The sequence below is a fragment of the Trypanosoma equiperdum genome (genome assembly GCF_001457755.1).
Source record: "Trypanosoma equiperdum strain OVI genome assembly, contig: ctg_1967, whole genome shotgun sequence".
Lineage (NCBI taxonomy): Eukaryota > Euglenozoa > Kinetoplastea > Trypanosomatida > Trypanosomatidae > Trypanosoma > Trypanosoma equiperdum.
Window position 1 is genome coordinate 1 of NW_027124023.1, and position 15,113 is coordinate 15,113.

At 49.9% G+C, this 15,113-nt stretch overlaps 5 protein-coding genes across 5 annotated transcripts; all 5 read right to left on the minus strand.

Moving 5' to 3' along the window:
• Positions 1 to 506: 506 nt before the first annotated feature.
• On the minus strand, positions 507 to 2,363 carry TEOVI_000615500 (adenosine deaminase-like protein; the record flags this gene model as incomplete). Its single annotated transcript, XM_067223767.1, has 1 exon — positions 507 to 2,363. One exon carries the CDS (start codon positions 2,361 to 2,363, stop codon positions 507 to 509), a length of 1,857 nt encoding a protein of 618 aa, XP_067079868.1.
• A 264-nt stretch (positions 2,364 to 2,627) lies between these two features.
• On the minus strand, positions 2,628 to 3,629 carry TEOVI_000615600 (uncharacterized protein; the record flags this gene model as incomplete). The annotated part of the gene is made up of 1 exon (XM_067223768.1): positions 2,628 to 3,629. One exon carries the CDS (start codon positions 3,627 to 3,629, stop codon positions 2,628 to 2,630), a length of 1,002 nt encoding a protein of 333 aa, XP_067079869.1.
• Positions 3,630 to 4,067: 438 nt separating this feature from the next.
• Positions 4,068 to 5,030, minus strand: TEOVI_000615700 (RGG-containing protein 2; the record flags this gene model as incomplete). Its single annotated transcript, XM_067223769.1, has 1 exon — positions 4,068 to 5,030. The coding sequence occupies one exon, from the start codon at positions 5,028 to 5,030 to the stop codon at positions 4,068 to 4,070; it is 963 nt and encodes a 320-aa protein (XP_067079870.1).
• A 1,576-nt stretch (positions 5,031 to 6,606) lies between these two features.
• On the minus strand, positions 6,607 to 8,316 carry TEOVI_000615800 (Plexin repeat, putative; the record flags this gene model as incomplete). The annotated part of the gene is made up of 1 exon (XM_067223770.1): positions 6,607 to 8,316. One exon carries the CDS (start codon positions 8,314 to 8,316, stop codon positions 6,607 to 6,609), a length of 1,710 nt encoding a protein of 569 aa, XP_067079871.1.
• A 776-nt stretch (positions 8,317 to 9,092) lies between these two features.
• TEOVI_000615900 (argonaute-like protein) lies at positions 9,093 to 11,738 on the minus strand (the record flags this gene model as incomplete). The annotated part of the gene is made up of 1 exon (XM_067223771.1): positions 9,093 to 11,738. The coding sequence occupies one exon, from the start codon at positions 11,736 to 11,738 to the stop codon at positions 9,093 to 9,095; it is 2,646 nt and encodes an 881-aa protein (XP_067079872.1).
• Positions 11,739 to 15,113: the final 3,375 nt, after the last annotated feature.

The following is a 15,113-nucleotide window of genomic DNA, read 5'->3' on the forward strand; positions in this document are numbered from 1 at the left end:
CCTACATGCTTCGACATCAAAGGGCGAAACGATATTCTGTGCGTGCAAACAATCGCTCGTAATCAAAATACAGGGGAAAAATCCACAGGGTCGGTCATCCGCAAATCCACAGAATGGCATTCAGCAAGTTTTTCAGCAAACGAGTTAGGTGTCCCTCTTGCGACCATTACTCCGAGCGACTCACCAACAATCTCGTGCAAACGAACTGTGGTCACTTACCTATTGGAGTGCAGAACAAACCCAGCAAGCAAACCCATTTCCCCAACCATAGAAATTTCATAGTGCCGCATCGACGTTAAACACTGACGGAGTTGGCACTGGTTAGATGTGGAATGTGCCCCGACTGTATTGTGTTAGTGGCTAACTGCAATTCGATGGATAATGGATTGACTTGTGGAACGGCAGCAGCATACCCCGGAGACGGCCAAGTGAAGCCCGCAACCCCACCACTGCAACAGATATGTGCGACCAAACATTTCCCCCATGCAGACTTGGTCAGCCATACATCATGCAACGCGTTGCTCCCGCTTTTCTACCCAAAGCAACGGAAGTTTACGTCCTAGCCCCTCCTTCCACACCTCGTCAAGGACGGACTCTCCGGCACGCTGCGACCCCTGTAGCCAACAATGCACGGAGTCACCAGATGCGATGTTCCTCCCTATTTCCGCCATGTCACCAACCGACACAACCCGCTGAGGAATATAAAGCGAATAATTGCCAACTCGCCTAGTTTCGTGATCAGCTTCACCCTCCGTTGGAGGAAAGGCCTGTAACCTACGACAGCTTTGATGATATCTCCCCGAAACCGTCCGGGCAATTTCCCGCTGCCTTAATGCCATCCACAACCTAGAGAGTGGAAACCGAGACGCTATCCCCTCCAGTAGCGCAGCGGTATCAGGGTCAGGAGGTTTTGCTCCCGAATATACGTCCGATTGAAGCTGAAGCAATTGTTGCACTGTGCGATTCATACTTTGCTTCGTTACGCCACGTGGAACACCAGCCTTGGTGTTCAACGCTGCGGTGCTCTCTTCGTTCCAGCGCAAAACGCACCGCACGACGAGGCCCTCAAGTTCCCCCCTACGCCTTTTCGCACCCGCGGAACAGGGAACAACTTGATTTCCATCCTCCACTGTGGCCCACGCAGCACGGGACCAGCATGATTCATCCTTTCTTTTGGGCGCACCACCGTTTCCCAGAGGGGTATCGTCCCCACTCATGCCCACCAGGATCAAACGGAGGGCGGACGATTCAAAATCACAAACATCCACCTGCGGAAATGGCGAACCACCTCGCACAGGCTCGTTTGTTCCCTCAGAGGGAGCACCTAGTTCCCCAGGGCGAAGACGAGGACAAAAACAATGCAAGCGGCTATTTAGGCCCTCTCTTGCTTTCTCTAGAGGGGAAAACGCATTAACCGCTACACAGTTGTCACTAACAATGCTAACCTTTCGCGGAAGCCACACCGCCGCCAGGCGGATGGGCTCCGGAAACAGTCGCGTTCGTCTTCGGCCCTGGATGCCCAAGCAGTGCCAGCGAAGCAATTTGTCCGAACACGACATGCAGAGGTTTTGCCGACCCCTCCCCGGTTTGACACGGGCTACGAACGGCATATCGTCCACCGGCCAGCACCGGTGAGCAGCTACCCGGTGGCCATAGCAAACGGTAAAGGAGCCGGGACCATCAAACACGCGAGCGTCCACAAACTCAGGTAGGGTCTTGCCATCGCAGCGAGATACATGCTCCTCTCCAACGAGCAAAGGGTTGCTATCCAATCCGCCGTCGAAAAGGGAACGGCCGCTAGGCGTACTCAGGAGCACATGAGCCCCGCCGAATGGGGTAGACATCGCACCGCAGGGATACTCTGTGCACACCAAGTGCACGCTCACGCCGGGCCGAAGACGGAAACACTCCCCCACTGCATCACAACTTGCGTCACCGCCGGAGAACTGAGGAAAACAATGGTGACGCTCAACGGCAAAATGAAGTCGGTCGTCACCCCGTGAAAGATACGCTGCTGCATCCAGAAGGAATGCCACGAGGCCACGCCGGGCCATAACCTCCGCGTGCCCGTCTCTCAGCATCAAATCGGCCTCAACAGTAAACTCCACTGGTTTGTAACCCACACAACGCGTCCCACTTCCCAACGAGACGCACACAAAACTAGGACCACTAATTTTATCACAGGGAGAGGCGCGGGGCAGTCCTAGCACAAACCCTGCTACCACCTCCCCCCTACCATCCAGGGCACTAATTGCACTACAGTCCCAACCAAAACCACGCGGTTGAGAACGGAGGGCTATAGCAAATGCCTCAAGAGGAGTGGCACAACCCGGGAAACAGTCGTGAGGCACATCCACATGCATCCACTCCAAAAATAAGGCGGGGATGGACGCGACGCCACCCAGAGAAAACTACTCCTAAATCCCAACAAAATAAGTGAAAAGGCAAGAGAGAGAGAGAGAGAGTATTACGTCAACACACGCACACACGCAAGCTGGAGTATAATATGCACATTACATGTGTCACATCAAAGTAAGACCACTGGCACCCGTTTGAAGAGTTGTAACCCCAGTTATCCCTGCTAACGGGGCACAGCTGGCAGCATCGCTTAGAAGTGGATCACACGCTCACTGCCCCGATTGAGGGAATAAGCGGTCAAGTAGTGTTTCCGCGAGGTATGCGGTATGTTGCTGACTCAATCGTGCATCAAGCGGCTGGCCTGACTCGAATGCACGAAGCAGAGCCGCATCTCGCGTGGATAACATGGATGACTGCATGGTGCCCCACAGGCGGGCGTTATTTTGTGGGTTACTCTGGAGGTACTCCGACGCCTTCAACGGATCAACAGTCCACAATGCGCTGACAAAGCCCAGCAAGGGCACGATTCGAGACTCAATTAGTACTTTCTCCTCGGGTTCAAACGCAGTCCGAAGACCATGCGTGCTACCGAGCCCCACCACGAGTGCTGAAGGTATGGAAGACTCACGCTCCAGACAATGTAACACAGTCCCTACAAGTTGATGCCGAGACGGGTAAGATATGCAGAGAGGATCCAGCAGTGCGTCGCTGAAAGAAATGAGGCGCGTGGCGCCAAATGGAAAACAAGGACTTCCAAAGATGAAGAGAATATCGCTTCCTCTTAAGCCACGATGAGCCAAGAGAACACGTTCTAGTGACTCACCCACCATGACGACCGGAACACGCGGCTCGAGCAGCGCGCATCGCCGTGGGTTGTTGTGCTCACCTAGAAGCAGACGGTCACACCACACACCCATGTAATCCGACACCCTCTCAGAATCCCAAGTCTGCGCGTTTCGACACGGCCTGCGGAACCGAGAGCCACTGTGACTGCAGGTATGCCTTGCAAATGGTCCGTATTGGCGGAAAGCGTACCGCTCGCGAGTCCTTCCCTTCGCATCTCTTGCTTGAATGCGGTTTTCATCTGGGTTCTGTACGTCACTCGGGGAAGGGGCACATGTTTCTAGTATTTTCCTTGCAACAAGTCTGCCTAGAGCCCCCCGCGCCTCGCTGCCTTGCTCATCGTTTAGGGTTCCAATGCAGACAAGAAGACGCTCCACAGCGGGATTGGCAATCGACAGCCTGACCCGCAGGGCCACCGAACTTGGCATCGACACCTTTTCCAGTTCACACTAGTGGATCAGTTTCTGCTTCAAACTAAGGAAGGGAAATAAAAAAGGGGCCGAGTACTCCCCCAAAGACAATACGGTGCGCAGGGGCGTAGACACGCATCCACGGAACCGGTAAAACACTACGTTACGAACGTCAGACACGTTTTCTTTCATTCCTCATAAGTCGTAGACAGTGATCTCTTCTGATGTTGTACTACCGTAAACACGACAGAACCTTTGTTGTTGTCGTTGACTCTGGCACGCACTCGCAGGCGAAAGAGTTCAGCCTGTGGAAAGGAACAAAACTTACGACCTGGCTACCTCAACCCAGCGTCTCGCCTACTTATCATTTACTTCATTATTTACCCGCTTGACGCCAGTTTCCAGCGCTTGGCGGAACGGGGTGGGTATGCTACTAATATTCCCGTAAATAGGGTTTTACACCTTCTGACTGGCATCACCTGCCACTTCAGCGGGAGGCGCGGGCGCGCTACAATCTCCTTCCGCTATCGCCTGCTCCCGACGCTTCTTCTCCATTTCTTCCTTACGAGCACGAAGCTGTGCATCCCGGACCTCACGTATTTTTCTCCGCGTGTTCACTAATACGGTGTCCTCCCTATCCTCCCGCAGAAAAAGAGTGGCGCCCTCCAACTCGGACGCCTGCAGTTCCGTTATGGCACGGGCAGCGTCTTCCGGGGTGACAAATTCCACCACAGCTCTTCCCCCTGAGAAAACTTTGCAAAAGGTGACCTCCCCCGCTTGACGCAAATGATCCTTGAGTGTGTGCCAAGTAGTTTCGTCGGAAAGTCCAGACACCTGCACACGCTGACCCACCAATTTCTTAATGCCATCAATCTCCACCTCCACCGCGGTAAGGGTTAACGGATCCACACGCCGCACAGGGGGGTTGAAGCTAGGGGGGGCAGCAGTCCATGCCTCCTCGTCGACCACGTTTGGTTGGCCCCAGACGCCATCATCCGCACCACCACGACCGCGTCGGAAACCACCACGACCACGGTTTGCCCGAGCACCGGTAGCTGCACCGCGCCACCCGGCATCGCCGTCGTTCCACGGGTTACTGAAACCATGAGCACTTCCACCCCGACCAGAGCCCCAGCCGCCGTTGCTGCCCCCACCAGAGCCACGGCCTCCTCCACCAGAGCCCCAGCCACCGCCGCCTCCTCCACCAGAGCCCCAGCCGCCGTTGCCACCTCCGCCAGAGCCCCACCCACCGCCGCCTCCTCCACCAGAGCCCCAGCCGCCTCTTCCACCGCTGCCACCGCCACCGCTACCATTGCCTGGGCCATCGTCGGATCCCCATCCCCCACCAGAAGAGCCACCCCCCCACCCTTGGAGAAAGGCCACCGTGACATTCAGCACCCTAACAGGTGTGCGCTTCATATCACTGAGTAAAAACTCAAAATAAAAAAGATGCGCGCCGCGCTTTTACAATATCCTTACTTCTAAACCCACTTCAGCAAGGATTGTATTTTTTTTAAAAAAGAGACCACATACACGAGAGAACGCATATGTATTATAATGGCGTCAACAAAGCACAAACACTCCATTTTTTCGCAGGTCTTACACTTGCACAACGTAATTCATGATGACGAAACCACACAGACCTCCCCTGGGGAAAGCAAGACAGCAAGCAAACGAACAACAGTCGCCGCACCAACCGGTGCAGTGAGATGTACCGAAAGTACATAACGCTCGCCTAAGTTCTTTCCTTAACCTCACACAAACGGAAAGCAAGCAAAGTCAAAAAAAATAAAAGCAGAAACCGCTACCACCACTTCGAGGGGATTTCACTGAAACAACGCTACAGCTGAAGTTGGAGAAAGAAATTCCCCCACCTCTAGATTCCAAGCGGCTGCTGCGACGCTAACAAAAACGTGTGAGGACGGGGAAGAGACAACACCCGACAACTCCATGTTCCTGGTGGGTTACACATAACAAAGCGGTGGTTGAAATGAGGGTGACAGTGCCTATTAGTCTAAAGAACCACAGCTGCAGCTCAGAAACAGCTGCGAGGCCTCAGCCAAGTGGAGCACATCCTGCCTGTAACCCAGGCTCCTACCTGACTCAGGTCACAGCGAAAACAGGCACCGAAAAGGCGACAACCGCGGGGACACCCACACCCAAACTCACATAGGCGGAGCAATCGCGAGCAATAAGTTAATACACGCCGCATGCAGCACAAACCCAGCAGCTAGCCGTATTCGGCTCACTAAACGCGAATAAAAAATGGAAGTGTCCAGATGTGCCCACAAAACATCACTTGTTGAAGCAGGGAGTTCATTTGATAGAAAATCCATGGATGCAGTTCTCAGCTGAAAGAACATGTTGGCAGCCACCCGAGGTAGCGTCTCACACACAATACGCCTCCACTCACCGTGCAGTACCCTTCCACAGAAATAAATGGGGATATGACAAAATTTGAGGGAACAACATGATACACCACCGCCCACTTCATATACCGTCTTTTTCTTGTTCAAGAACGCATATGCACAGACATATGGCGGTAGAACCGCGGGGCACACGGGGAAACTAACCATATGGTATATGCAAACAAGCGCACAAAGGTAACTTGAAAACTACATCTCAAAAAACATGCCCAGCAAAGGACCAACCAGCGCTAAGGGGCAATCGCACAATCATCGCATATTTGGACAATAATTAGGGTAAAGCGCCTGAACAAGTGTAAGACCAGCACGTACACCCTCCGCGTGGCACTCACTGCAGCTGAAAAGACTGAAGTGTAGGAAGACAGGGAAGAAACACCTTTCTTACAACAGCCCTCACCATCTGCAGGGATAGAAGCTACACCGTATCTCCTCTACGTGTGGCAGAAACAGATTAAGTTGCTAGTAGCCATAGCAAGTAAAAAGACGTAACAGCAGCCACAAAACGTTATGAGTGCCCGGACATCTGCAAACTTCACAGGCAATATGTTTCAACAGAACAGCATGTATGATTACAAATGTATGATATTGTGGGGTAAAAGTACGTCGGTTACCGTTCGTCTGCACTTGGGGCACTTCCGTTTAATTTTCTTCATCGCCAATTTTCCAATGTCCACGACACCCTTGGGCTCACCCGCAACGCGCTCTTTAGAGTTCTTCCCAAACGGGCACAGCAGGCACCCACAACAACTGGACTCTTGTGCCTCCGCTGCCCCTGCCTCCCTGTTGTCAGCATCCACATGTGCGCCGCTAGGATTTCCTGCATGCTCACCATCAGCGGAGGAGACACTTTGCAGAGCCTCCTCGGCACGAACCTGAGAATCGGATGCGGCCGCAGAGCAAGTTTGTTTAGGCAGACGTCTGGGGCTTATTGTTCGTTTCTTTTTAATATTTAGGCACGCGTAACAGTAAAAGTGACCACATGGCAGAAGAACAATAATCCCCTCGTCCTCCGCATGGTAATCAGAATCATCGCATATACCTCTCTCACCGGGTGGCCTGGAACCCTGAACCGCGTCAACAAGTGAGAGAAGTGACCGCGGGCGTAATGCCAGCTCACACCCTGCGCAATAAAACTCACCGCTCAGACAGGGGCCATCTCCACCCTCCTCTTGTATTTGCTTGCTTGGATCGGATCTGCGAGTCGTGCAAAAACAACAAATACATCGAAGCAAGGGGCAACATCCTGAAGAGCCACCCTCTGCAGAAAGACCATCGGCAATGAACCCATGGCGTCGCACCGCGTAATGCGCAGCCACCTCTACCTGTCGCATTCCGTTCGCTACAATCGTGTTGTCACGATAAGTTGCACAAGCACGGGAAACCCAAACGCAAGAAATGATCCCTATCATAAAAACAAACGACGAAAATAGGGCAAGCATCTGCTGAAGTGATCCAACAAATGTCGGACCCACGCCCTCTCCGTTGCTCAGACAGGCCGAACAAAATCCTGGAGATACAATACCTTGAAGATTTTGGCAGCTATCTCCCTCACTGGAAGGTATGCAAGACTGTGAGCCACAACACCACATACAATCCTCCAGGCCGCTCGCCGCGTCACCAGAAGCCAAACACAAACCGCACGTATCTGCATAGTGGCACCGCGAGGGGCACGTCTCTCCTACAGCGATAGGACGACCGCCTTTAGAGCACCCGCTCGTATTTCTCACGCACCGGTGCTCTTCACAGCACCATCCACAGCCATCATTTTGGCTGAGGCATTCATCAACTGTCAGACGATGCGAACAGGTGTCAGAGGCACAGGCAAGATCACTGCCGTCGACTTTACAGTACGAGCCCGCCTCACAGCATGTAACATTTCGTTCATCAGCACAGCACTCCTCACTTTGACCACAAGACCCCACAACCCTCCCAGGGAAACCGCAGCACTTACTTCCCCCAGATACACAATAGTAGTAAGCTGGGCCTCCGCAGCATATGGGCGCAAACGAAGGGCAATACCCGTCCCCACATCCAACGAGCCCACCCACTGAGAGGCTCTCGTTGCTGCTTAGTCTATTCACCACCTGACCAACACCAGCTGAACCGTTCAACGCCACGAGCCCCCTTACGACAGGCCAAACAACATTACTCCCCTCCGTCCTAGATGGTGTCGGCATCTCAAGCCACACATCATCCTTCAAAATACTCCGCTTGTGATCCGCTGAAGCTACCCGCACCAGCAGAAACGGTACCGAAAACAATGTTAGCCACAAGGACATGCCTGGCTATGGAAATGCAACAACTATGTCATGTTCAAAGAAACATTATAGAATGGAAAAAGTATCGAAAATATCACAAAACGAGGCAACTAGCCCGTGGCACACAACAGCGAATACGTAACACACCCCACAAATGGCAAACAATATACTTTACACATAAAAAAACAGAAACTCTAAATTAGCAACGCATCAATCAGCGGAAAAACAAACAAATCATGATGGATGCATAGCTTCTAAGCAATCAACTTCCCTTGCGTCGGAGAGTTAAAAAAGGTGCAAAGCGATCACAGCAATCATAAAAAAAGATGGCGTAAGCATCCCCCACCACGAAACTCACACTGCTGTCAGCAATTACTGCTTTATCTGTTGATGAAAAAGTACTTCCCTCCCCCTGTAAATATAAAAAAAAAAAAGAAGAGACGGCTGTCACAACAAAAAATAGGGGAGCAACCAAGGTTAATCTTCACCAACTTAGCGTCAGCGAAAGGGCCGCAAGGGGGACACGTGTTTCCGTTTAAGAGAGGGCACACGTGAGGCACTACAATTATAAACTCACACGCGAACCCACATAGTGAAAAAGTAAGATTAAATAATGCATTCTGTATGTTTAAAAGATAACAAAAGCGAAGGAAATTTTCGCCTCACATTCTCCCTACCAGGGGAAAGCGTTGAGCGCTCATGGCGTAGGCTGTACAACAAACTGCCATGTGCACTGAAAGGCCACCATCACACACATTGCACCTTCCCAAAGTTGCTTTCCCCGGAGAAGCGGTGGTTTATAGATAATGCATTGTTGTCCGCAAGTTGCCCCCCAGCGTTTTCAAATTGGTGAGCGCAGAATACTTACGCCCATACTCCGCTGCGCACTTCAGGGGGAGGGGTAGCGGAAGCGCATCGGTTTTGTTAGGATATAGAAAGCACATCCCGTACAGGAGAGCCTGTAGCTCTCCAAGATCGAATCCTTTCCGCTTGGAGACGACATACAGCGTAGAGCGGGCGTGACCAAGGGTGCAATTTGCGCCGGTGAGAAAGAATGCCTCACCAAATTTTTTGTCCGCACCTTCCGCTGTAACGAAACCGCGTGGGGCGTTGCAGTACATCGTGCGGTCATCAGGGGCTTGGAAAGCAAAGCGCGAGTGCTGATACCGCTGGCCAGCCACAACCGCCCAGCTGCTTCCCTTGAGCACCTCACTCAGGACGTCGACGTCACTCTTGCGGGCATCAAGCAATTCTCCCTCCGAGGCACAGCCACGCAGAACCAGGTACGCCGACACAGCATTTCCCTTGCTCGTGAAGTGGCTTTTTGCTTCTTGCACGAACTCCCCCATCTTCTTAGATATCACCTCGGATGGAGTTGGGGGCCCCCCCTCAGACATCGATGTCGTGTCACAGTCGCTGCCGTCGGCATACAAGGTCTCCTTCCTGCCATTCACTTGATAATGGTTGCAGTAGGTCGACCACTGTGTGCCCTTCACGTAGAATGACACGAAAGCAACCGCGAAGAACTCCTGCCTGACGGCGGAAGACTCCGTTGCAACCGAGCGTTGATCCCTCCCAACATCGGCGGCTATTATTAATATTCCGCCGGATGGGTCAGCCTTCGCTAGCTTCGGACAAACTTGGTTCACATCTAGGGTCCAATTGAGGCGACCGGTTTTTGCGCATATTTGTTGCGCAACGGCCATGACAATCGACAACTCACGACCTCCCGTTAGGTCCTTAGCCACGACTTGGCTAAGGGCACCGCCGCCCGACCATGATGCCTTCCACTCTGCATACGGCTCCCTCTCGGGTCGCCGCAGGAACGTCACACCAAAAATGTTCTTCCCCAAGCGGCCCTTCGCCTCTTTCAAGCTTCGAACGGGGATGGAATCCCCGAAATTTAGTGGGGCGCTCATGCCATCAAGGTACTTCTTTATATTACCGACGACAACAGTTCCCTGCTTGTTGTTTGTTTCGTCATACAATACGACGTCGACTGTCTGTCGCGCACCGGGGTGCCTAAGGTCTTTGAGCTCCTTCACGAAACCCTGTTGTGAGCTCTCGCTTTGAGGGTTCACTCGTCGAAAACCGTCACCCTTTGGTATCAATATTTCCGGGGACTTCAGCACCTGACCATCCACGGAAACGAAATCCTTTCCAAAGGATATTCCGTACGCCTCCAAGAACTTCACGACCCTCCCCCCTTCGTGTTGGATTAGACGTTCAATGACACGCCTGAGGCGTTGAACACGATCATCAGGAAATATGGAGCACAGCTGCGGAAGTTGCCTTCGGTCTTGCTCATTCAAGGACATCTCGTGCAGCACCTGAGGTGGGACAAGCACCACCCGCCGCCCGTCGTTCGTCCGGCACTTAAAAAGTGCTTGCTGTGGCTCAATATGAATCCCGTACCGGTCGCGGAAATACTCCACATATGTCTGTGACGGGTTTTGTTTGAGGCCCGCTGCATCGCAGGCCTTATTGTCCGTAATATCAAGGACGGTATACATAGTAGCACGGGATTTGTCCACCACACTGTATACCTTTTTCTTAATGAAACGCTCGGCGAGCGCTCGTCGGATACTACCGCGTGCTCGCCTCCTTTCATCCTCCATCGCCGTCAAACAGTCCATGGCCGACGCCACGGGAAGGGAGACGTCCAGCTGCAGGACATCGTTTTCTTTGCCACGGATTACTGTCGAAAACGCCTTCACAGAAACTGCCTCAAATATAGAGATGGTTCCTGTGGCATTTTTTTTTCCGTTTTTCAGGTCTACAAACTTTGTACCGACCTTTTCCTCATAACATTCCTGAACGGCACTACCGATCACGCAGTTCAACTCCATTGTCCTCTCTTTGGGGTTCAACGAACATGATGTCGCCTGCTTCAGCGTAAGCGTGTATGTGTATGTCACCGTTTTCCCCTTCCCTTTGCGCGCGTTCACGGTCAATTCGTAATTATATTCCTCCACGGGAAGTCTAGTGGGACATATTATCGATGACCCTGTGCAGACGCACATGTTGACGTCAAATGCGTCTTCGCTACCGCTTTCCTTTCTCATTTTCAACAACATATTCTTCGATGCGAGCACTTTAACCCTTTCCCTGAGGTCGGGTGCCCCATCTTTCATTTCAATGGAAAGGGGGTAAATGAAGGCACATTTCCTCGGGTCGATGTACAGAGGGAGGAGGTTTGTCCATGCCTCCACTGGCCGGTCGTACATCCCGGCTTTCGCAAACGAAACCACCGCATCCCTCTCACGGGTCTGGCCAGTCCGATACGCCCCGTCACCAAAGCCTCCACCACGTCCACCACGGTATCCACCCTCGCCTCCACCACGTCCACCACGGCGTCTACCCTCGCCTCCACCACGTCCACCACGGCGTCCACCCTCGCCTCCACCACGTCCACCACGGTATCCACGTTCCCAGTCAGACATTTTATTTAAATCCTTTTTATTAGGTTGCTTGTTTGCTTTTTTAGTTGATGACTGAAAGAGAACAAATAGTTTTTATCCTTTTCGCGTTCAACCTGATTACCCGTTCTGTGTTCAAACAAAAGAAAAGATCAGGTTGAAAGTTTTTTCTGGTAACTTTTTCCCAACAAATAATGAATACTGCTTTTTCATGCCGTTTTTTCCATAATTGATATCACATGTGAGTAACTCTTAACTGTATATGTCACTCGAACGTCGGGGTTGCTTACCCTATGAATGTGCGCGCTCTGTCGCCGAGTGCCATCATTTTGCTGCTACGAGTAAGTTTCCAGTCAGACAACATTACGAAAGTACTGCTCCTTCTCTTTGACTCTAACGTTGAGGCTTCTTCACAGACCCTCGTCTAAAATATCGTACACCTGAAACTACCGCATGGGTGACCATATATAATACGAGTGTACAGTTGGCGCAAGAAAGAAATTACCACATAAACGTATCTTATTTCGTAAGACGTCGTTCTTCATAGTAATTACTTACATGTCAGCCTTGCCATGCGTCAAAAACTGTGCATCCAACTTCTGTCGTCAACTTACCTTGTAATAAGGGTACCAATACATTGTATCCTTGTACAATAAGGCCACTAAGTGCAGACCCAAGACTCGAATATGAATAATAAGGGATGAACAGAGCCTACCTGAGTATACTGAGGAACAGTAGCCTTCTAGAAAATACCTAGGTTACCGTAAAGGTATCAGCACGGCACTTCTATATTGTTCAGTCCAAATATATACCCCTATGACGTTATCACATCAAAGACACGCCCGACGGGGCGCTACACAGGGTCATCGTACTCATCTTTGAAGAGTGCTAATAACGTAAGTGTAAGGCAATAAACACGCACTTCACAATTATTGCGTGTTTAAACCACCAGTATTCCCCGGTGTTTTCCCCGCCCTTCGTTGCCAGTGAATTGAAAGCAATTGTACTGCGTGCTGTTCCTATATTAGTATGTCATTATTGGGATAAGATCTTCATAACGAAATCCAAACAATAAGCATTAGTACTCCCAAAACAGCATGCCGAACAAATTGTTAAGGAACAGAAAAGGTCGCATAAATAGTTTTCGAAAAATAACAACAGCAATGATATGAAGCGACGTTATCAGTTACAGTGTAAATCTGTCAGTAACAGCTCAAGTGTCCCCCGATTACTTGTGCGACGTATCCAACGCCAATACTACGGTAACGTAATAGCTAAAATTATTGTGTTCACAACTTTTTCCACCTTTAGATGTTGTACTTGAATGCTTTCAACAATACCGAATAAAAGTATTTTGAACAACAGAAAAACAGTATAGATAACCATGTCATCGGAAGAGAAGCAGCGATAATCAGTAACAAAATGGACTTGCGACTCCTAACAGAACACTGCGGCTGGTTAACGGATCCAGTAGTTAAATCAATGCGGGGTACAACAAAGATTTCTTCTAACCACTAACACGATTGTAATGAAAAATAAACAAAAATGTTTCCAACGAAAGATGTGAAAAGGAAAAATTCTCAATACCTAATAGGACCATTGAAACACAAGCTCACCATCAAATTCCACGGACTCATAATTCTTAGCATCATTAGAAGTGATCGATTACACCGTGGACAGCCTGGCAAACATGAAGGGAAAACTGTCCTCCATTCCTTTGTTCTGCCAACCCCCACCTGCCCACAAATACGAATACAACAAAAACCATTAACCGCACACCTCACCGGCGCAACCCGTATGATTCTCGTTGTGAAGAAAACCATCTTCCGCCAAAACAAAGTAACCGATCCCCCGTGACGGCCGCAAATTACGGGACCGTTTTATCAACTAATCAACCTACGCTTTCAAACAAAACACTCGTAAACAGCAATCACCAAAGCAGGCACTAATATATATATATATATATAGACAGCATGACAGGAGGTTATTAAAATGGCATCACAGTCTCACGAAGCCCTTTTAAGGGAGTGGACAAAAATATACGCATTGTGAGCCCCCTTTGCCACTAGTAATCCCACACTGCTAAAAAAGTGGAAAACAGTTCGTCACGAGTTGGAGGGAAAGGGGAATTGTCCTTCCCACATGCGTAGCCTATACCGGCGACAAAACAATGGGGAGGAAGCAATGTCAAGTTTGTTTAAAACATCCACGGGGGACGTTGTAGCACCCACCCTAAAGGGAATACTGGTAACTATGATTTAAAAAAACTCAAGAAGCACCAAGCAGTCACTGGTCACATGTAAATAGTAAGTTCCTAACCTTTTACACCGTATGTCCTCAGCAACCCAATGTCCCTTTAACAACAGTAAGGTAGAGAAAATCAATAACCAGACAGCTATTTATCATTTTACTTTTGAAAAAATGTGGAGATATGATAATAAGTTCACCAAATGATTTAACTATAATTGATATTCCAGATTATTTTTAAATTTGACTCCCAAAGACTCGACTACATGGAGACACATATGTGCAAACGGGCAAATTCCGGGAGATGCAAACTTCTGTATAAATTTTTGTGATGATTGCTGTAACAATGCTGATGTTCGATGCTTGTGCTATCTCCCTTCGTTCATTTCCAGAGCACAGATCGCAGACGGAATGTTCCCTTTATAAACGATACGTTGGCACTACAAGGTACCACAATGGAACATCAACAGGATACTGGTAAAAAACGCAAACGAAAAACGAAAAGTCACGGTGGTACGCCCTCCCGTACAAGGCAAACTGGTAGGGGCCTTGAGCAGCCGTTTATACCGTGTATTTGAACCCACAAGCGTACATTGCTAAAATATTAACAAGATTAAGCGTCAATGCGGTGAAATCCAGAACCCCTCACAAAGTTGAACCCAGCACTGTCGTAAAGTCCATGCCCTTCAATAAGCATTCATATATTTCATGGGCCACAGGGGAGTTAGGACAACAGCAGTCGGCACACAGCAATCAAAGCACGGGCTGTGACAGTGAAGAGAGTGATATACCTGGTGGATCGCATACCATCCATGCAAAACGTGGCCTAGGCACAGGAATACTAGACAAAATAAAGCAAAGTTATAAAACTTGCCGGAAGTAGCACAGTGATAATGACAGTACACTCTCGGGGAAAATATTCACACCAGACAATTTGAAAGCGAACTCCAAGCAACAATGTTCTCATTACATAGATATCAGGCTGCGGGGGTGACATACCGGCAACGCAATTTTAAAAAAATAGAACAGATGAAAAATATTTAACAAACGACAAAAAACATACAGAAAACAATTTTCCTATTTTGAGAATTAATATATTTCCCGTTCAAAACACGCAAAGCCAATTCCGAAAATGGAGCGGCAAAAAAAAAA